The following is a 22930-nucleotide window of genomic DNA, read 5'->3' on the forward strand; positions in this document are numbered from 1 at the left end:
CAGTTATAGAAAGGTACAGCCCCAAAAAAGTTTGTAATGCATATGAAATGGACTATTTTTTCACCTTCTGCCTGGCAAGGTGCTAAATACTATGGGAGAAAATTTAGTAAAAAGTGTCTAACTGTCTTATCATGTTATATTGAAAGTCAAACAGAAAAACTGGTGCCACTAATAACTGAAAAGGTGAAGAGTCCATGATGTTTTAAAAATTTGTAGATATTTCCATGTAAATATGCATCTAATGCAAAAGCATTAGTAACAACAACTATATTCAAACATTTCTTGCATGCCTGGGATGTGAGGCTGTATGTTAGAAATAGGAAAGTCATCCTGTTTATTGATTAATGTGCAGCGCATCCCTAAATTAAGTCACAGCTATGCAATACAAATGTGTCTCTTCCTCCCAACTGTGTAAGCTACTTTCAGCCATTTGACCAAGGCATTATAAATTGACTGAAAGAAAAATATAGGAAGATACGTGTGCCTTTCTTTGTTCTGCAATGAGAAATGTAACGATCTTGAACGCTATGTATTTTGTAAGAAGTGCCTGGGATTTCATGCATGAATCCACAATCTCAAACTGCTTCAAGCCTGGCATTCATCAGATGCTTACAGAAGATATCACACCAGAAGAAAAGGTATTACAACTGAACAAGGCAGCAAATAATTGGACAAGAAGAAAACTCTGAACATTAGCTTCAATGCATATGTTGCATGTGATGGACGTATTGCCATCTGATGGTGCATGACAAGTGATGAAGTCCTGCAGGAACAGATGGTGGAGAAACAAGAAGAAAGTGAAGATGAACCACAATCTTTACCAGTTCCTACAATATCAAAAGCTGTTGAAGCAATAGACACTGTTAAATATTATGTGTTGAGCTTTGAAGTCAGTGAAGAAGTGAGGAATGTATTAATTAAGAGGGAGAATACTGTATTCAAATTAGGTCTAAAGAAACCATAAACTATTGATGTTGTTGTTGTTGTTGTGGTCTTCAGTCCTGAGACTGGTTTGATGCAGCTGTCCATGCTACTCTATCTTGTGCAAGCTTCTTCATCTCCCAGGACTTACTGCAACCTACATCCTTCTGAATCTGCTTAGTGTATTCATCTCTTGGTCTCTCTCTATGATTTTTACCCTCCACGCTGCCCTCCAATGCTAAATTTGTGATCCCTTGATGCCTCAGAACATGTCCTACCAACCCGTCCCTTCTTCTTGTCAAGTTGTGCCACAAACTCCTCTTCTCCCCAATTCTTTTCAATACCTCCTCATTAGTTATGTGATCTACCCTTCTAATCTTCAGCATTCTTCTGTAGCATCACATTTCGAAAGTTTGTATTCTCTTCTTGTCCAAACTATTTATCATCCATGTTTCCCTTCCATACATGGCTACACTCCATACAGATACTTTCAGAAACGACTTCCTGACACTTAAATCTATATTCAATGTTAACAAATTTCTCTTCTTCAGAAACGCTTTCCTTGCCATTGCCAGTCTACATTTTATATCCTCTCTACTTCAACCATCATCAGTTATTTTGCTCCCCGAATAGCAAAACTCCTTTACTACTTTAAGTATCTCATTTACTAATCTAATTCCTCAGCGTCACCTGACTTAATTCGACTACATTCCATTATCCTCGTTTTTCTTTTGTTGATGTTCATCTTATATCCTCCTTTCAAGACACTGTCCATTCCGTTCAACTGCTCTTCCAAGTCCATTGCTGTCTCTGACAGAATTACAATGTCATCGGCGAACCTCAAAGTTTTTATTTCTTCTCCATGGATTTTAATACCTACTCCATATTTTACTTTTGTTTCCTTTACTGCTTGCTCAATATACAGATTGAATAACATCGGGGAGAGGCTACAACCCTGTCTCACTCCCTTCCCAACCACTGCTTCTCTTTCATGCCCCTCAACTCTTATAACTGCCATCTGGTTTCTGTACAAATTGTAAATAGCGTTTCGCTCCCTGTATTTTACCCCTGCCACCTTTAGAATTTGAAGGAGAGTATTCCAGTCAACATTGTCAAAAGCTTTCTCTAAGTCTACAAATGCTAGAAACATAGGTTGCCTTTCCTTAATCTAGCTTCTAAGATACGTCATAAGGTCAGTATTATTCTACGGAATCCAAACTGATCTTCCCCGAGTTCGGCTTCTACCAGTTTTTCCATTCATCTGTAGAGAATTCGCGTTAGTATTTTGCAGCTGTGACTTATAAAAACTGATAGTTCGGTAATTTTCATATCTGTCAACACCTGCTATCTTTGGGATTGGAATTATTATATTCTTCTTGAGGTCTGAGGGTATTTCACCTGTCTCATACACCTTGCTCACCAAATGGTAGAGTTTTGTCAGGACTGGCTCTCCCAAGGCTGTCAGTAGTTCTAATGGAATGTTGTCTACTCCTGGGGCCTTGTTTCGACTCAGGTCTTTCAGTGCCCTGTCAAACTCTTCATGCAGTATTGTATCTCCCATTGGATCTTCATCTACATCCTCTTCCATTTTCATAATATTGTCCTCAAGTACATCACACTTGTATAGACCCTCTATATACACCTTCCACCTTTCTGCTTTTCCTTCTTTGCTTAGAACTGGGTTTCCATCTGAGCTCTTGATATTCATACGAGTGGCTCTCTTTTCTCCAAAGGTCTCTTTAATTTTCTTGTAGGCAGTATCTATCTTACCTCTAGTGAGATAAGCCTCTACATCCTTACATTTGTCCTCTAGCCATCCCTGCTTAGCCATTTTGCACTTCCTGTCGATCTCATTTTTGAGATGTTTGTATTCCTTTTTGCCTTCTTCACTTACTGCATTTTTGTATTTTCTCCTTTCATCAATTAAATTCAGTATCTCTTCTATTACCCAAGGATTTCTACTAGCCCTCATCTTTTTACCTACTTGATCCTCTGCTGCCTTCACTATTTCATTCCTCAAAGCTACCCATTCTTCTTCTACTGTATTTCATTCCCCCATTCCTGTCAATTGTTCCCTTAATCTCTCCCTGAAACTCTGTACAACCTCTGGTTCTTTCAGTTTATCCAGGTCCCATCTCCTTAAATTCCCACCTTTTTGCAGTTTCTTCAGTTTTAATCTACAGTTCATAACCAATAGATTGTGGTCAGAGTCCACATCTGCCCCTGGAAATGTCTTACAATTTAAAACCTGGTTCCTAAATCTCTGTCTTACCATTATATAATCTATCTGATACCTTCTAGTATCTCCAGGATTCTTCCATGTATACAACCTTCTTTTATGATTCTTGAACCAAGTGTTAGCTGTGATTAAGTTATGCTCTGTGCAAAATTCTACCAGATGGCTTCCTCTTTCATTTCTTACCCCCAACCCATATTCACTTTTGTTTCCTTCTCTCCCTTTTCCTACTCTTGATTTCCAGTCACCCATGACTATTAAATTTTCATCTCCCTTCACTACCTGAATGATTTCCTTTTATCTCATCATACATTTCATCAATTTCTTCATCATCTGCAGAGCTAGTTGGCATATAAACTTGTAATACTGTAGTAGACATGGGCTTTGTGTCTATCTTGGCCATAATAATGCGTTCACTATGCTGTTTGTAGTAGCTTACCCACACTCCTATTTTTTTATTCATTATTAAACCTACTTCTGCATTACCCCTATTTGATTTTGTATTTATAACCCTTGTTCCTCCTGCCACCGAACTTCATTAATTCCCACTATATCTAACTTTAATGTATCCATTTCCATTTTTAAATTTTCTAACCTACCTGCCCGATTAAGGGATCTGACATCCCACGCTCCAATCCGTAGAACGCCAGTTTTCTTTCTCCTGATAACGACGTCCTCTTGAGTAGCCCCGCCCGGAGATCAGAATGGGGGACTATTTTACCTCCGGAATATTTTACCCAAGAGCATGCCATCATCATTTAACCATACAGTAAAGCTGTATTGATACATTTTTTAAATCTCTGTGAAGACAGGAGTGTATACTGAGTCTTATTGCATTGTAGAGTATTTAGGTTAAGTTAGTTCATTAAAGTGACAACTTTGATTACAAATCACATTCTCCTGTGTCTACTGGTTCATAAGGTAGCTAGTGGTGGAGGAATGTATCCAGATGGATTCACTTCACCACCAGCTTTTCTGAACTGTGCAGATGGGAGTTAACTTTACAACACATTCTCTGCTTCCAAAATTATCCCAGCCCCAACCTACAGTACATATTGCCACCATATTCCCCACCCAACAGTACCCACCCCCTCACCGTATCACCCACTCCACTCTCACATTCCCTCACCCTTTTTGTGCCACCCTCTGCCAATGCACCTGTCCATCCTTTCCCCTTCCTTGCTCCCCTCCTTTTCTGCTTCCCTCCTTTTCCATTCCCTTCCTTTTTTGCTCTCCTCAGTTTGCTCTCCTCTCCTTTTCTGCTGTTCTCTTTTTCCTTACATCCCATCCCATCTTCTGACACTGTGGCTGACCATCTCTCATCCCTGCACGCTCTGCCAGACAGCACTTTTCTACCCCCCTCCCCCTCCTTCCCCACCCACTCCAATGATTCAGTCCTATGGGGCAGTATTCTGCACTTCCATGGAACCTGAGATAGTAATCAAAGGTATCAAGACAGCCGTGGACAGAGTAAGAATTATTGTGTACCACATCCATCATATCATGCTTGATGTCTTCCCAACATTGATGGTACCTTCCAGCAGGAGAACTATCCACATGACAGTCACCTTCCAGTTGGAGTTGCCAGTTGTGGTGAACAAGTGTGCATGAGGTGTACTTGCCTGTATGAATGTGTTTACATTTTCTTTTCATTGTGCCTGTCCACAACTCAATAGGTCATCTTTAAGATGAGTAGCAATCTATCCTATTCCTAATATTGTTATTCCAAACTGGAGTTTCCATTGTTTGACAAAGGGCAGATTGTTATAGCCTGGAACATGGAAATGAGCATCTTAGGAACAGTGAAGCTGGTCAGCTGTTCAGGTACTACTGTCATGAGTATCAATGAAAAGTAGTTGATTGAAGTCAGGAGAACCACAAGTAGGTGCCAAGCCACTAGATGTCTGTTCAGCTCACTTTGTTGAATGTGAGGCTCCTCAGCAGACAACACCTTTATGATCTAATGTTGACCAAATAACATCATAAGTCAAAATTGCAGTGGGCATGGAATCATTAAGACTCAGCTGTGGATCAATGTAAATGTTTCACTTGGTCAGATGAATTGTATTTTTTGTTGCATCCAGCCGATACTTGATTTCAGATATTCCATGATCCAGGTAAGTAAATGCTTGACACATCCATTGCCCCATGATTCAGTCCTATGGGGCAGTATTCTGCTGCAGGGACTTCATCTGCACTTCCATGGTATCTGAGATAGTAATCAAAGGTATCAAGACAGCTCTGGACAGAGTAAGAATTATTGTGTACCACATCCATCATATCATGCTTGATGTCTTCTCAACATTGATGGTACCTTCCAGCAGGAGAACTGTCCACATCACAAAGGTTTGAGGAACTTGATAGTGGACTCACATTGATATCTTGGCTGCCAGATCCACCCGATTTCAACCCAATGAAACACAATCGGGGTGCAATAGGCTTCCAGCTCTGCACTTACATTTACAAGAATTGTCTGTCCTGTGCATAAACATCTTTTGCCACATACTTCCAGAAACACCAAGGACTTACGAAATCTGTGACACACAGAACTGTTGCTGTATTGCATTTCAAATGTAGACCAAAGCACTAATAAACTGGTAGTCATGATGTTCCGGTTCATTAGTGTCTATTGCTTTTGAAATGATTGGCATAAATGTATTCCAACATAAAGCTATTTTTTAATCACTTACAGGGCCTGTATCAGTAAAGAATGAATATGCCAACATGCCAGAGAGTATTATCCTACTGATAGTACTGAAGCATGTGAAAAATTTTAGTCCTTCATTTTTCCCTGGTGTGAGTGTGTGTGTGTGTGTGTGTGTGTGTGTGTGTGTGTGTGTGTGTGTGTGTGTGATATGGTTTTTCAAGTTCTTTCCTCTCTGAAACGAAGAAAGTATTTCTGAATTCCTAAATGTAATTTAAAGTTGTGTGTGTTTGTGGTGATGGGGGAAGGGGGCGGGAGTGACAGGCCACCTACTGTTACTCCTGTCTAGGTAACTGATAAATAATTACTGCTTTACTACTACACATTCTATTTAAATTTATAATTCTTCCATGTTTCTCACTCTACTTCCTGTGATCCAAATATAAAGCATAAATAATATCTTCACTGTTCAAGTGCTCAAATTTTTTGCACATAGTCATAATACCAACAATAAAAGTAATATGAATCTGTTTTGTCAAGCTCTGTTTAATTACATAACTTTTTATATATGTTTACCATGTTATGAGACATGTCTTTGAATTTTCAAGCTATATTTTTGTTATCTTTATATGTTACCTACAGCAACTGGCATGAAATATAAAAAATTATGTATTTAATCAAAGAGTAGCATTTTATTCTCCATTTTTAGACAAAATATGTTGACGATAATTTATTGACATTGCTTTGTGAGTAAACAGTGAAGCATTGGTATTTGTCACATAACCTGAAAAATACATTGCTGGATGTGAGGCAGTAATGTTTTTCTGCTCTTTTATTGCTTATTTTTGTTCCTTGTATTTCTCACCTTTCAATCACACATGTCTATAGAATTTTTCTGTGATTATTGTGATCAGCTTTTTAGAGTAAACATGCTATTAGGTCCTGAAATTGCTGATAAAGCTACTGCTTAGGTGGAAAATGGCTGCAGTATGCATTATGTAGCAGTGAGAAATACACTTTCCATGATGTCCAGAACCATAAGAAGGCACAAGGAAACTGGAGGCTCTGCAGGGAAACCTGGAAAAGGCCTGAGAAGAGCAACATCAGAAAGACATGACCACTACTTACCGTTCTTCTCCACCATCATTACACTAAGGCCACTAAAGCATGAAATAAACTCCACCAAGTCCAAGGGGTCAATGCTAGTGAGACAACTGTCCAGACAAGACTGGAAGAAGACAATCTTCTATACAGGAAACCTGCTATAGGTGACAGAATCACCATAGGGCATCACACAGCTTGACTAGAGTTTGCATGTGAAAATAGAGGTTGAAGAGTGCAATGATGGGAGAAATTATTGTTCACCAGTGAGTCACAGTTTGCCCTGTGATCACCTGATGGTAGAGAGAGGGTCTGGATAAGGCCTTGGGAAAGGTAGCCACTGGCTCATTTTCATTGAAGGTGCCTTTTTGGGATTGTTCTCTGATGGGGCGGGCAGGAATTAGTATGACTGCAGAGATGGATTTGATCCTCATGCAGAATGGGGGCCTTATAGTAATTCAGCATGTGGAGCAAATCCTTTTGGAGCATGTTGGCCTTTCAGTCCATTTATCAGTAATTGTTTTACACAAATGCATGATAGCAAATGCCCACATGATGTAAGAATTGTGTGAGAGTTCTTGGATGAAGTGGATATTCCTGCTATGGCTTGGCATGCTCAAAGCCCTGATGCAAATACTATTGTCAGTAGGTAGGATTGTGGGGAGAGAAGGACTTTGCAGAACTATTCAGAAACCCTGAAGGGCTTATGGGAGCCCCTCCTGAAAGAATGGAAAGTTATTCAAGAATAGGTAATGAAAACTTTTGAAGGTGTAAAGAGAGATCTGTGAAGTGAAGCATGAGATGCAGAAAACTAAAACAGAGGAATGTTACCTTCATGAACTTTCTCAAAATTTGCTTGAAGTGGCTGTGTGTCTGAATTACTTTGTTTAGAATCAGTTTTTTATTTCATTGTCAGACACCTAGATGCAACTGTACCACAATATTTTATCATAAAATAGTAGATTAGTATCACAGAATTGACTCAACTTTAAAACGAATTTTTAAGAAATTGGGGTTATTTTATTTTATTTTCTAATTTTTTGCCACTCAGTGCATTAATATGTGCCACAAAAATGTGATGTATAGTATGTAAGTGTAACAGTTTTTTTTAGTGTTGATTTCAATGTGGGCACGTTATTACATGGTATATAAAAATACTTATTTTCCCCTCCTTCCACAAATTATTCCTTTGGTTAGAAATCATTTATAAAGTCTCTGAAACATGTGCCATGTAATGATTTTAAGTCACTGATTGTCAGTAAATTATTGTTTGTTACAGTATTACTTTCTGTGGTCTTGTGCAGGCTCACTATGCTCTCAAGAATATTTCACGGAAATCATACACAACAGTTAAATATTTTACAAGGATGTTGAGGTAAATTATCATCATTTGTGTTACATTAAACTTATTTGCATAGCTTAAGATAGAAACTGAGTGAATGTAATTTCAATAAACAATAGAATGACTAAAGACAATTACTCACCATGTAGAGAAAACATTGAGCAATTGATAGGTACCCAAACAACAAATTAAGCATGTAGGAGTAGGATGGGTTATCAAATTCTGAGATGAGTGGTTGTCTTATATGAAAAAGGTAGAGTGTAAACAGTTGAGGGAAGCAGAAAGAATTGGTAAAAGCTCTTTCCACTGTTGTTTAATTTCGAAGTAATGTATTTCCAAGTAGCCATTTATACAGAATGCAATAAGATTATCTGCCTAGAATCACCATGAACTTCTGGAATATGCTGTGCAGCCTTCTCCAAGAAGTGAAGAAGAGAAAGAAATTTCTGTTGAAATAACTATGTATCTAACATGTTAACAATGTAGAAAAAGATAGATTGCTACTTACCATAAAGATGACACATTAATTAGCAGACAGGCACACTTAAAAGACACTTACACATAAGCTTTCTACCACAGCCTGTGTCAGAAAAAGAAAGAGAAACACTAACACAACCAAGCACACCTCATGCTCACATGACCAGAAACTCTGACAGCTCAGGCTAAATTGCATTCTGTGTGTGTGTGTGTGTGTGTGTGTGTGTGTGTGTGTGTGTGTGTGTGTGTGTGATCTTTACAGTAAGCAGCAATCCATCTTTTTCTACATTGTTGATGTTCCTACCTGGAGTTTCCATTGTTTTCTAATGTGTTTGTAATATTATAGTTAAATCAAACTATTCCATGACAAAAACAGCTCATGGAAGAAACAGTCTTAGCAAGGCTAATGAGACTATTTATTTTTTTAAATGCTTCATGGTGTATCACAACAAAAACAAAGGTTGCAAACACTGTCATTCATCTTCTGAGAAGGACTTGCTTAATTCAGAAGTCCAAGAATGAGAGTGATATTAACAAATGTGGAAGTAATTTTGAAGGCACCCAAAGAAATATTATTGGACCATCACAGTAAACTGGTGCATAATGTCAGAAGCTCTTTGAAGTTGCTCACTTTAACTTGCTGTGCAGAAAAATGTGAGAAGACCTATTATTGTTTGATTACACTACTGGTGATAATTCCCTGAAAACTGTAACAACTATGAAATACCTGCGAGTATTGATCCTGAGTGACCTAAAATGGAACAATCACATAGACTTAGTCATAGCAAAAATGGATGCCATACTGAGATTCATTGGAAGAGTCCTAAGGAAATGTAGTTTACTCAAAACTCCCATTCAACCAGTTCTTGATTATTGCTCTTCAGTCTGCAACCCTTACCAGGTAGGACTAATAGAGGAGAAAGAGATGATCCAGAGAAATGTAAGTATGAGAGTGGCCAGGAGATGATCATTAACCTTCAGTGTCAGTTACTAAAAAAGAAGCTTCACACATCATGGAGAGCTTTACTGTAAAATTCTAAGAGTTGGAGAAATTTGAGCCTCAGCAGATGCTTACTGAATATTACTCTTCATGCAGCACATTTGTAAATGGAGCAGAAAAGGCGAAAATTGATGTGCTATCAGAAATATTTATAGAATGAGATTTTCACTCTGCAGCAGAGTGTGTGCTGATATGAAACTTCCTGGAAGGTCCTGAGTTCGAGTCTCGGTTCGGCACACAGTTTTAATCTACCAGCAAGTTTCAGAAGTATTTATATTTAAATTAAAAAGTGACACTATTAATTGTTTTCCAACGTGACACATCACTGGATATCAATGTAATTTTTTTTCTTTGTTTCAGTTCCACAAGTGATGCTGTTATTTTTCTTTTCTTAGGAATGGTACTAGTGAGTGATCGACATATATGGCATACAGGCTTTGTTATGTGGACACTTGTGTTATGTTTAGTTTGCAGGTTTCTTGGTAAGTTTTAAAAAAATGCTTATGGATAATAATTTTTAACTCTTATGCTGAACAATTATGTTTTTTTTAACAAAACTGTAAATATCATTTCCAATAATAAAAAAAAAACAGGTACAGAACAATAATAACTGGTAAAATTTCATGTCAATACAATGATAATTAAAAAACTAGCAACTTTAAACATAAACCTACTGCACCAATTAATGGTATTAAATAGGTCAGGCTACCCTAGTTTACTTATGAACCATTTGGTTTTCATACATTGCAAAGATCTGAGAAATAAGTCTGTGTTGATGTGACACTTATGTCCTCTATTCCTCCTGCAAATTTTGTGGCAGATATCGTGTCTTCTATTGAAGTCATTCCTGTCCATCACTACAAGAAGCTAACAAGTTTGTCAGTCCTGACCAGTCAGTTCATGTGTCCAACATATTCTATTTATTGATTCATATTTATCTTGAAAATCAGTCAACACATAAGTCTGCAGCATACAGTATTATATATAGATCTTGAAAAGTTTGGAGAGAAGTAAGATCAAATTAAATATTCAAATCATGTGCTGCACTGTCTGTGAAAGGTTTGGATATGGATTCCAATCCAATACTGATCATATATAAGAAGTGGATTTGAAGATATTGGCTGGAACACTGTAAATTTCCTCCAATTTGCACACTCTAAAAATTCTGAATTTTTCTACAAATGTGAAGAACAATGTAGGCTCTTCACATCATCCCCCTTCAAAAGTTTGAAAAGATGCATTGTTATAAGTGTTACTTGAAAATTGTTTAAATATATCCTCCAGCTAAAATCAAAATTTAGAATCATAGTATGCTAGGAGAGAGCATCGCAGTTTGGAACACTTTTCAGACTTTTGGCACGAATGAGCCCTGTAATAGAAGCTTAATATATTATCATCATCCACTTTGAACTGATAGCATTCACTTTATGTTTGCTGCAGTCTATTCCTGAAATGTAAAAAAAAAGTACTCCAGAAAAGTAATGTTTTCCAAATGTGGTAAACTGTTCCAAGGTACAACATGGCCATATATCTAAACACAAATATTCTGTAGGAGCTTTGCCAGTGGTAGCGCCTACAGAGAAGATCAGATTTTCTCACCAGCATGGCAGCAGCTGTGAGTGGAATATCTTGAAGGAGGTTAGTGTATTTTGAGCTTCACATCTATGTTGATGCATAGCAGGTTGTACCATTGTAAACAATAAAGTGCATTTTATCCATAACCATGCCACTGTTAGTAATTCAGTTTATCCTTTCCTGGGGTAAAATCCACGTTGATGACCTGCAATGACCAGAGGCAACAAATTCAAACCCTTAAGCTTTCTGTGAACTGGCTACTGTCTGTTGACAATGGAGTCATCTTGCAACTATAATGTTCTGGAAATGGTATGACAAGACAGTGACTTTCATAAAGCCCATTCCATGCTTCTTGTCAACATGTTCAGCGATGGCCACTTGTGAAACAAGCAAATAACATGTTTCAGTTTAGTGCCACTGGTCTTGAAAATGCTACCAAACAATGGGTACCCATGGACGACCTATTGAGTACCTTTGTTCACGAATGTAAACAAAGTCCAACAGACTGCTGTAAATGCAAATTACTATGTTCTCCAACTTTATCAAGTCCTTTGTGCTGTTTACAGATCCAGTCAACCTTTTCATACTGCACTGTATGATCCATCTAGTTGGATAATTTATGGACATCCCCAATGGAGTTACAGCCATGCCACATTGGGAAATTGCCTTACTCATCACTGACATGGCCACTAACACACCCACACACCAGTAGCATACCCTTATACCTTTGTTCAACCTCGACTTACAACCATTCTGTCCAGACCAAACAATGACGCAATTCATGATCACTGACTGCATATTTACCACCCGCAAGATTTCTGATAACAGTGAAAAATTTGTCACATTACTGTGACACCTACGCAAAAATGCAGACATTATCAGTGACATCATTGTGGCAACCACAAATAACAACAAATAAAACTCTGTGAAGTCAGCACTATTCCAGCACCTTTCACAGATGCTGGAGTAGCAATTAAAAAAATTCTACAAAGAACATCTGGGAACCAGGACACCTTCACAACTTTGGTGCCAGCTACATTCGCCTGCGAACATTAATGTCAGATCAGATCACACACTTTGGACTCTGTACATCATCAAACTACAACCCCAAGTGCAGATAACAGTCATCTCACCTGAACGCAAATCACTGGACAGAATTTAATATTGGTAGATATGATTTTTACAGTATTGCAAGATTTACAATGTATCAACACCACCAGCAATAATACCCTGCACCAGGACACACACAAGCTCTGCTGCACCAAACAACAGCAAGCTGCCAAACTGACCTGACAATGCCTGACTGCCTCCAAGGGTGACCTTAACACCCCTCCACCCCACCTTACCCCTCCCTCCAATAGGGCATCAACCTCCAGTCAATCAAAATAACACTCACGCAGCTCAAACCAAGTGGAAACATGCAAGCTAGTGATAGTATGCTTTGTCAGTGTCAAAGGGCACAATATCAGCATGTGAGTGAATCTGAATGGAGCAGAATGATTAGTGTCTGGAAAATAGGTTTGTCATACCTTGATATTGAAGTTCACACAGGCCGTGCTGTTATGACAGTGATTCCTATGTGGAATTGGTTGACAGAAGAGGGTCACAGACAGAAATGAGCATGTGCTGGATAACACAATGTGATCACAGTGCAGGATGATTGACATTTCATCCATGTGGCAGTAACTAACAGAGCAGCTTCATCCAAAGGCCCAACATTGAAGCTTTGCAACAGGTATGGACCTGTTGGCATTAATGTTTGACACCATTTACTGAGGGATGGACTGTTGGCAAGCATCTAATTGCATCAGCTTCCATTTACCAAAAACCAGTAATGTTTTAGACTGGCGTGGTGAATGACGAAATGTAGTGTTTTTGGATAAGTCCCCTCCATCTTGTCCTACAGTGATTGCAACATATGTGTTAGACTTTACTGTGGTGAACACAGTCAGGCAGACTGCATTGTTGAGCAGTATAATGGACAAATGCCAAGTATGATGGATTATGGCACCATTGGCTATAACATGCGATTTTGTCTCCTATGTATCGAGGACAGTCTGAACAGCAACTGATATTTCAGGGAGGTTTTATAGCCCAAGGCATAGTCCCTCTCGCAGGCATTTTACTTGCCACATTTCAGTAGGCTAATGCATGACCATATGTCGCACGGCATGTACAAGTCTTCTTCAAAGAAAAACTGGCGCCATGGCCCCCCCGGCTGGTATTTTCACTTGACATATGGTCCACTGACATATCTGAGATAAGGTCAGTCAACTGCCTCAATAGACTACTAGCATATATGAAGGATGCCTGATAGAAAATGATTATATTCCATACCCATATGCAAAATAATTTCTTGTTACAGGAACAAATGTGGAAAACAATATTTTTCCCTCTCCAGTGTCTGCTGAAGGAAATTGTCTTAGTACATTATTATGAATTTGATTATTACCATTTCAATTTGTACCAACTTACTAATGTGATAACAATCTTCAGCTCCATGAGACAAACATGACATGTAATAATCATGTGTCGTATTGCACACATGAAGCAACAGTTAACATAGACTGTTGGTTACAAATGGCAACTGGTAGCATGGTCTCTTTCATCCAGCAGACACAAGAGTGTGCGATTTGCAATCAAAGTTGCAACTAAGGAAAAGAGTTTCAGTTTTCGGACTGCCATTCTTGTATAAATTTAAACAAAATTTATGTTTAGTATTTAATATTATATACAATGAAATATATTGAAGAACTTCAGAGTATTTTGATGTAACAAAATGTTAAATTTTATGAAGATAGATTCCACTGTAACAACATAAATGAAATGAATACAATTACTGCTCCACAGGGGTGTTTTTATTAACAGCTACAGCAAATCCTTTGCGAGTGAATAAAATTAATGCACATGAACAGTTTATTATGGGATATGGTGGACTCCGAGGTGCTGTGGCTTTTTCTCTGGCAGAGATGCTTGATAAGAATGTGATTGCTCCTCGTCAAGTATTTGTGACTACCACCCTTGTTGTTATACTCTTCACAGTTTTTATACAAGTGAGTTGTAAAATAAATTCAAGTCAATATCAATTATATATTTGATAAGTTCATGGTTTTGCAGTTTTTACACTCTTTACTTTCTGCTGTAGGATAAACAGTTCTGAGTTTATTGTTTCACTGCATGCTGCAATAATTAACTATAGCATAATGAAAATTAATGTAAAATGTTTATGATTTTAAATACTTCAGGATTATAGGAGGACATTCACTGAAAACTAGAAATGGTGAGTTGTTGATAAGCATACACAAAAGAAAGAAAACTGATAGCTATCAAAGTTACCTTTTGACAAGTTATAATAAAATAAAACACGCACACACACACACACACACACACACACACACACACACACACACACACACACATACATGCATATACATGACTATGCCCCTACATGGTGCTGGCTAGATTGACAGTGGTAATACTACTTTTCAGCAGGTGGTCTGGTTGTGGTGGGAGTAGTGTCGGGTGGGGTGGGTTGAGGAAGAGGGAGGTAGTAGGCAGGTGGAAGGACTGGGAGTGGCTGCCACAATTGCAACAGCTGGTGGGAAGAGACACATGCTGAAGGCTGTGTGGGGACGAATTTGAAGGGGGTGACTGGACAGACAAAGGGCAAATTGTTGGATGAAAGGTGCAGGGATACTGGGTCATCTGAGATTGAGGTCACAATGATTTTGAGAGTGGAGGACGTGTTGTAAGGGTGATTCCCATCTGTGTAGTGTCAGCCCATATATCTGCCACCTCTCCCTCCCACATTCCTGGGCAGCAAACTGGTCACCTCCATCCAACCCACTAGCCACCTAACTCCAGTTCCTCTCCTTGCCTCCCATCTTCCTCTCCCTCTACCTACGTCACCTGACACTAATCCCGCCACAACCAGTTCACCTGCCGAGAAATAGCAGTGGCACTTTCAGTCTAGGCGTATGACATAGGATCACAGGCATGTGTATTCATGCATGCATATGAGCATGTGCCTGTGTGTGTGTATTGTATTTTACTCTAGTTTGTCAAAGAATAACATTAAAAGATTGCAGTTTTCATTCTTTTGTGTGCACCTATCAACAATTCAAGGCTTTCAGTTTTGGTGAATGGTCTCCTTTAATCCTAAAGAATTAACGTTCTACAAGAACTTTCCTACAATGTTTATGGTTTTCTCATTTCTATTATGTATTGTACAACTTTTAGACAATACCCAACAATTAAGCTGTACTGAAATTTTATTATTTTTCTTTAGTAACTTTTTGTAATTATGTTGTGGGTACTATAATTGACAATTGGGTAAAGATGTTGTAAGTCCTGTACATTTTATTACCACAATAAATGCAAAAATCAAGGAACAAAAACTCAGGAGAAAACCAGAGGGATAACTCAAATGAATTCATTAAACATAACCAAAGATACCATTAGACTGTCATCACACAGGCACAAATGCAGTCCACACTTCCAAGTACATGTTCAACTGTTTTCATCACCACATAGTGACTCCCCCCCTGCCCATAGAACGGAGCTTCTGGGATAAAGAGAAACTTGTGTTGAATTGTTCTGCCAGCTCTCGTGTGAACCAGCACTGGTATCATTGAGTGAGTGCACTTGTTGAGAGGAGAAAGTGCCTGGTGACATGTGAGCATCTGTGGCAGCTGATTCCATTGGTAATGACTGCAGAGTGGCCAGTGGGGCTGGCAGAGTGGAGACCTGATCAGCAGGGAAGGTCTACAAGAGCACATGTCTGGCTGAAGGCTGCCATTGTACAGTGTCGTCTGTGGGGAGGAGGTATGCTGGTATTACCCATTCAATGAAAATCCTACTTCATTTGACTTTAATTAAGATCATCATTGTGTGAGCTTCTTTCCAAGGCTGGAAAGGGACTGGTTTAATGTGGTTGTAAAGGTACTTAAATGAGATCCATGCGTAGCATGGTATGGGTGTATTGAGCAAGGTCTTTATGCCTAAAGAGTGGCTTTACATAGCCAGGCACTGTTGAAGTTTGGTAATTTAAAATACAGTTCTTCATTTGTAGCGTGACTGAGTGAGGTTCTTCAGTGTGGCCTTTTGTTGCTTGGAGAAAAAAGTTTGATGGAAATCTCAAGGTTTCATCGTACAAAATTTCTGCTGCTGAAGCACAGAGGTCAGTTTTGAATGCAGTCCACATAGTAAATAACACCAGTTGCAAGGCAATCAACCAGGAAGACTTGTGAAATATTAACACTGACCTGAGTGTCTTGGACAGCATTCCACCATGCTGTTGTTTGTTGGATGGTAGCTGATGGAACAATGATGAGTGAACTCCCATAAAGTAGCTAGTTCATTGAACTAAAAGGACCTAAATTATTGATCTTGGTCCACTGTTACATCTGTTTGGCACCCAAACCTTAAAATCCATTTAGTGCAACTGTCTCAGGAGAAATGTCCATTTCAATCAGCAGGTAGACCTGTCAGTAGCCTTAAGAATATAATTGAATCATTGTCCAGAGGATACTTGAGAAATATGGCACATCACTTCTCAAAAGGAACTGAGAGGCTAATGAATATGGACAATGACTTTCACTGACTGAGAAGGTAACCAGGTTTTAGCCCACAAATGACAATCACATTTTACTCCCAGCCAGTAGCATCTGTCTGTTACCATATGAAGAGTCATTTTAGGTCCAGAATGTGTGGGGCCACAAATTTAGTCCAAAACCTGTTTTGTACAATGGAAAGGTACACTCATTTCATCCATCTGTTCTTCATCTACCCCCTCTTCTCTTTCTGTAGTATTGTCCTCAAGTTTGCTACCCTTATATAAAACCAGTTTACAGAGAGATTCCGTGATGATATTACAAACTTTCAGAGATGATGGAGTATGGTCTGAGGTAAGTGACCCTGGGCCTGAAATGATAGAGTTGAAAGTTATAAGCAGAAATCATTCTAATACCTCTGACAGTTGGTAGTTGGTAATGAAGTGACGAATGGGACACTCCTTTGAGGCTGGTTCTTAGGGGCGGTGTGAGGATTGGGGGTGTGAGAGGAAATGGCACAGGAGATCAGTCTTTGAACTAGGTCTAGGGGTTAGTGCCTGTCTATGAAGGTTTGGTGAGATAATCAGCATATCCCTTTCCTTCTTCGCCATCTCCAGGTTGCTACTGCCATCCCACATGATAGTTGCATTCTGGTCTGAGCTGCCAGAGTTGACAGTCATGTGTGTATGAATGGTATGTATTTCCCCGTTTCTCTTTTACTGATGAAGGCTCTGCCTGGGAAGAAGCAACCTATCTTTTCCTACATTGTTAATATGAGATATAAGCAACATCCATATATATCGAAAGATAATATGCATTCAGACTAAAGTTCATGAACTGGTTCGGGAAAAGATTATCATATGTATCACATTTGTGTTTATGCATGAATTATGCAAAGAAAGGACAAAAATGAAAGATGGAAAACATCTACATCTACACGGTTACTCTGCAATTCACACTTAAGTGCCTGGCTGAGGGTTTATTGAACCATTTTCATACTACTACTCTACCATTCCACTCTTGAATGGTCCGTGGGAAAAGGAACACCTAAATCTTTCCATTCAAGCTCTGATTTCTCTTATTTTATTATGATGATCATTTCTCCCTACGTAGGTGGGTGCCAACAAAATATTTTTGCATTCGGAAGAGAAAGTTGGTGATTGAAATTTCATAAATAGATCTTGCCACAAAGAAAACCGCCTTTGTTTCAGTGACTGCCAACCCAACTCACATATCATATCAGTGACACTCTCACCCCTATTGTGTGATAACACGAAATGAGCTGCCCTTCTTTGCACTTTTTCGATGTCCTCCGTCAATCCTCCTGGTAAGGATCCCATACCATGCAGCAATATTCCAGCAGAGGACGGACAAGTGTAATGTAGGCTGTCTCTTTAGTGCGTTTGTTGCATCTTCTAAGTGTTCTGCCAACAAAGCGCAGTCTTTGTTTTGCCTTTCCCACAATATTATCTATGTGGTCTTTCCAATTTAAGTTGCTTGTAATTGTAATTCCTAGGTAATTAGTTGAATAGACAGCCCTTAGATTTGTGTGATTTATCGTATACCCAAAAGTTATTGGATTTGTTTTAGTACCCATGTGGATGACTTTGAATTTTTCTTTGTGTAGTGCCAATTGCCACTTTTCACACTATACAGAAATTCTCTCTAGATAATTTTGTAACTGGAATTGATCGTCTGACGATTTTACTAAACGGTAAATTACAGCGTCATCTGCAAACAATTTAGGGGGGCTGCTCAGATTATGACCGAGATCATTTATGTAAATCAGGAACAGCAGAGAGCCTATGACACTACATTGTGGAATGCCAGAGATCACTTCTGTTCTACTTGATGATTTACCATCTATCACTATGAACTGTGACCTCTCTGAGAGGAAATCACGAATCCAGTCACACAACTGAGACGATACTCCATATGTATGCAATTTGATTAATAGTTGCTTGTGAGGAATGGTATCGAAAGCCTTCTGGAAATCTAGGAATATGGAATCGATCTGAGATCCCTTGTTGACAGCACTTATTACTTCATGAGAATAATGAGCTAGCTGTGTTGCACAAGAACAATATTTTCTGAATCCGTGTTGGTTATGTATCAATAAGTCATTTTCTTCAAGGTGATTCATAATGTTTGAGTACAGTATATGCTCCAACATCCTACTGCAAATTGAGGTCAGTGATATGAGTCTATAATTCAATGGGTTACTCCTATTTCCTTTCTTGAATATTGGTGAGACCTGTGCTACTTTCCACTAGAGGATGAAAAATTCTGAGAACAAATCTGAATGTACATTAACAAATAACAAACTATCTATTTGAGAACAGAAGATGTACTAGAAACCAGAAAAGGTAAACAGACCAAGAAGATGTATGAAACTGGAATTTTTGAAACTTTGTAAATGTTGTAAAGAAGAAAAACAATAAAAGTCCAGGGTGGAAGACCAACGATATTATGAAAAGGATAGATTGCTACTCACTATAAAGATGACACTGTGAGTTGCAGACATGCACAATGAAAAGACTATTACACATTGAGCTTTCAACCAAAGCCTTCGCCAGAAAGGAGACACATACACATTCACATAGCAAGTGCACCTTGCACAAGGGGTGTGTGTGTGTGTGTGTGTGTGTGTGTGTGTGTGTGTGTGTGTGTGTGTGTGTTTCCTTCATGAAGAAGGCTTGGTCCAAACTCAATGTGTAAAAGTCTTTTCATTGTGCCTGTTCACAACTCATTGTGCCATCTTTACCGAGAGTAGCAATCTATCCTTTTCATAATATTGTTTTAAAGAAGTAATTCAAATTAAATCAACATTGTACAAATTCTGGACCAAATATCTGGCATCTGTTAATAATGTTAGCTGATTTTAGTATATACTTATGTGATTTGTAATACACTTTCAATCACATTTTGTATACCAGTAAAAGCAGTTTGTCAGTGATTTGCCAAAGAGACTCTTATGGAACTAAAGTTTAAGTGATCAAAGCTGGCTCTTTTAACATGTTCATTATCCAATGGATATTTCTACATACAGAGTGGTGGAATTTCATTTTATTTACTACTATGCACAGACTTTAATCTCATCACCCTGTGTTTCTGTGTGAATTTCTTTATTTACTACAAATTTAGTGTATAAATCCACCAATGTCTTGGGAGGTAGTTCCATTGCAGATTGCATTTCTAGGTGCATAATGAGCTGCCTCATATTTCTGCACTGTTGAAAACTATCTTGACTGTTGTCATGCAGCTAGGGGTGCTGCAAATGGCTGTGTAGGGTGAATTACCCTGAAAAATATACTTGAGGTATCCCAAGTACTAACGGTACCCACAGAAACTCCTTCTTTTTTAGAAAAAGCCAATTTGTCTGTAAACGGTGTGTCCATGGCAGGACTAGATGATCTTCACAATGGAAACAGTGTCAAGGAAGATCTCTGAGTTTTACATCCACCCCCACTGCCAAAGAATATGCAGTGGAATCTGAAACTTGTTTTAATCCAGTGTAACACCTCATCTGCTGGACAGCTAACAACAACAATTATCAGGATTCAGAAATTATGAAAAGAGAATGGTCTGTAGATAACTGATAACCCTTAGAGCATGATGGAAGTGTACACTCAGTATCTGTTCCTAGATGACACATTCCAAGTACTGATGAGGGTGCCTCAGCAGCTACTGAGGATGTGGGGTACAGATGCTTGTGGCTTTTGGCATTCTGTAAAATAAACACTGCCTTTTGTCTGGGATATAAGGTCATTCTTGGTTCGTTCCTGTGGCTGGCAGAGGAGGTTGGAATTACTGGTTTTGTGCATGGTGTTATTACAAAGCCTTCTGTCAAATGAATTGTTCCTGTAAGGCCATTGATATCTGGGTTGGAGCAAAGTGGAAACTTTGAAACAAAGACTTGGTAATTTTATAACAACTTAGGGTGTGATTTCTTACAGTGGAGTATGTTTTTCAGGGCAGTTTACACTATACACTGGCTTTCAATTGCATGGCAACAGTGTAGTTTTCAACAACACATAATAGAGATTAAAGTTATAGGGTTCTGTTAAAAGTCTCATGGGTGCAGTACATGCTAGATTTTTATTTCAGAAGCTGTTGTAGCGTTTATTTTATTTTTTTATTTTTATTTTTTTTCAGGGCAGCACAATAAAGCCACTGGTGAAATTACTTCACATTAAACTTTCAAAAATGGGTCAATCATCTCTTAATGAGGAGCTTAATAATACAGTAAGTACAGAATGAAACTTATAAAAATATAAAATTTACATATAAGGTAGAATTTTTCCATGAAGTGGCATAGTCTAGGTTGCAAATATGCACAGCAGCTACTAATAAATAATTCAGCTTTACTGATGTTGGATATTGATTCTCCCATCACTTTTGGTGCTGTATGTTGTTTCCTTGTACTTGTCAAAATAATATTTTTGTATCAATACCAGAGAAGGAAAGTTGCTACTCACCATATAGCGGAGATTCTGAGTCACGATAGGCACAACAAAAAGATTCACACAATTATAGCTTTTGGCCATTATGGCTTCTGTCAGCAGTAGACACACACACACACACACACACACACACACACACACACACACACACAAATGCAACTTGCACACACATCTGCAGTCTCAGAGAGCTGGTGTAGTTTCAGCTCTCTGAGACTGCAGACGTGTGTGCAAGTTGTGTGTGTGTGTGTGTGTGTGTGTGTGTGTGTGTGTGTGTGTGTGTGTGTGTGTCTACTGCTGACAGAGGCCTTAATGGCCGAAAGCTATACTTGGGTGAATCTTTTTGTTGTGCCTATCGCGACTCAGCATATCCACTATATGGTGAGTAACAACTTTCCTTCTCTGGTAATGTTACATTCCATCCTGGATCGTCCATTGTTTAATATTTTTGTATGTTGTATTCATATAACATTTGTAATCAAATATCAAAAGACCTGAAGGCTGTGTGCACAATGGACTCTGCAGACATGTGGCGAAGAAAATGTGCTCATGTAGAATATCTCAGTGCAGTAAACCCAGTAAGATGGTAAGATTATTATTTTTTCTTTCTCTTCTAAGAAGTTCATATAAATTTGGCAATATAGGCAATAGAGGATTTTGAAAAAAGACTCATTCTCTTCCAATAAATTACTATGTCATTGTGTAATTCATCAGGCAAACAATTGCTGATCATAGTTATAAACTCGTTTGTAATCATATAATGTAGGCTCTCGTGGCAGGTATCTGCAGTATTCCTGATATCTGATTTATGGACATACGGTTGCAGTCCAAGGCATAATTCTCTGCCTAATGTTTTGTATTCCACTGCTGGAGACTTCATCAGAGGCTTCGCCAACTAAGAAATCGGTTACAGACTCAAAATAAGCTCAGGAAGCTGAACTGTTTCTGAAACAATGGAAAATCCAGGATGGAATGTAAAAATATTATTAGAAGGAAAGTTGCTACTCACCATACAGCAGAGATGCTGAGTCACAAATAAGCACAACAAAAAGACTTTCATAATTAAAGTATTCAGCCACTGGCCTTCGAAACAATTGACAAATGTACATATACACACACCCTCAAGCAAACACAGCTCGCACACATGATTGCTGTCTTAGGCCTGAGACTTCAGTCATGGGTGCGAGTTGCATTTGTGTGTGTGTGTGTGTGTGTGTGTGTGTGTGTGTGTGTGTGTCTGTCTATTGTTGACAAAGGCCAAAAGCCAAAAGCTTTCATAGTGAAGGTCTTTTTGTTGTGCCTGTCTGCGACTCAGCATCTCTGCTATATCATGAGTAGTAACTTTCCTTCTCATAATATTGAACTGTTTATGTTTACCTGTGCAACAACCAGTCTGTGAGATCATAAGACCACTCCCTAAGACTGCAGGGTCATGCTGACGTATACTATGGAGCTTGCAGAGGGGTAGAGTTGGTACTGTTTCTTTTATTTAGTACTAGGACCTACAACATGTTTAATTTCAATTCTTCTTCATTTTTGTTGAAATTGTTTTTGTGGTTTTGAATTTCTATGGCCCCTCTGTACATCCTAACATTAGATCTTGCTAAAACCACAGCGTTAGA

General features: G+C 38.6%; 1 protein-coding gene across 2 annotated transcripts in view; it reads left to right on the forward strand.

Annotated features, from left to right (window-relative positions):
• Nucleotides 1–22930, forward strand: part of LOC124794862 (Na(+)/H(+) exchanger beta-like) — a 677818-nt gene that overhangs the window by 593489 nt on the left and 61399 nt on the right. For both annotated transcript variants that reach the window (XM_047258533.1, XM_047258534.1), the window contains 4 exons: nt 8182–8277; nt 10082–10203; nt 14147–14349; nt 21004–21093. In XM_047258533.1, coding sequence (XP_047114489.1) covers nt 8182–8277; nt 10082–10203; nt 14147–14349; nt 21004–21093 — 511 coding nt within the window. The remainder of the gene's footprint in view (nt 1–8181; nt 8278–10081; nt 10204–14146; nt 14350–21003; nt 21094–22930) is intronic.

The sequence above is a fragment of the Schistocerca piceifrons genome, chromosome 4 (genome assembly GCF_021461385.2).
Source record: "Schistocerca piceifrons isolate TAMUIC-IGC-003096 chromosome 4, iqSchPice1.1, whole genome shotgun sequence".
NCBI classification, from domain to species: domain Eukaryota; kingdom Metazoa; phylum Arthropoda; class Insecta; order Orthoptera; family Acrididae; genus Schistocerca; species Schistocerca piceifrons.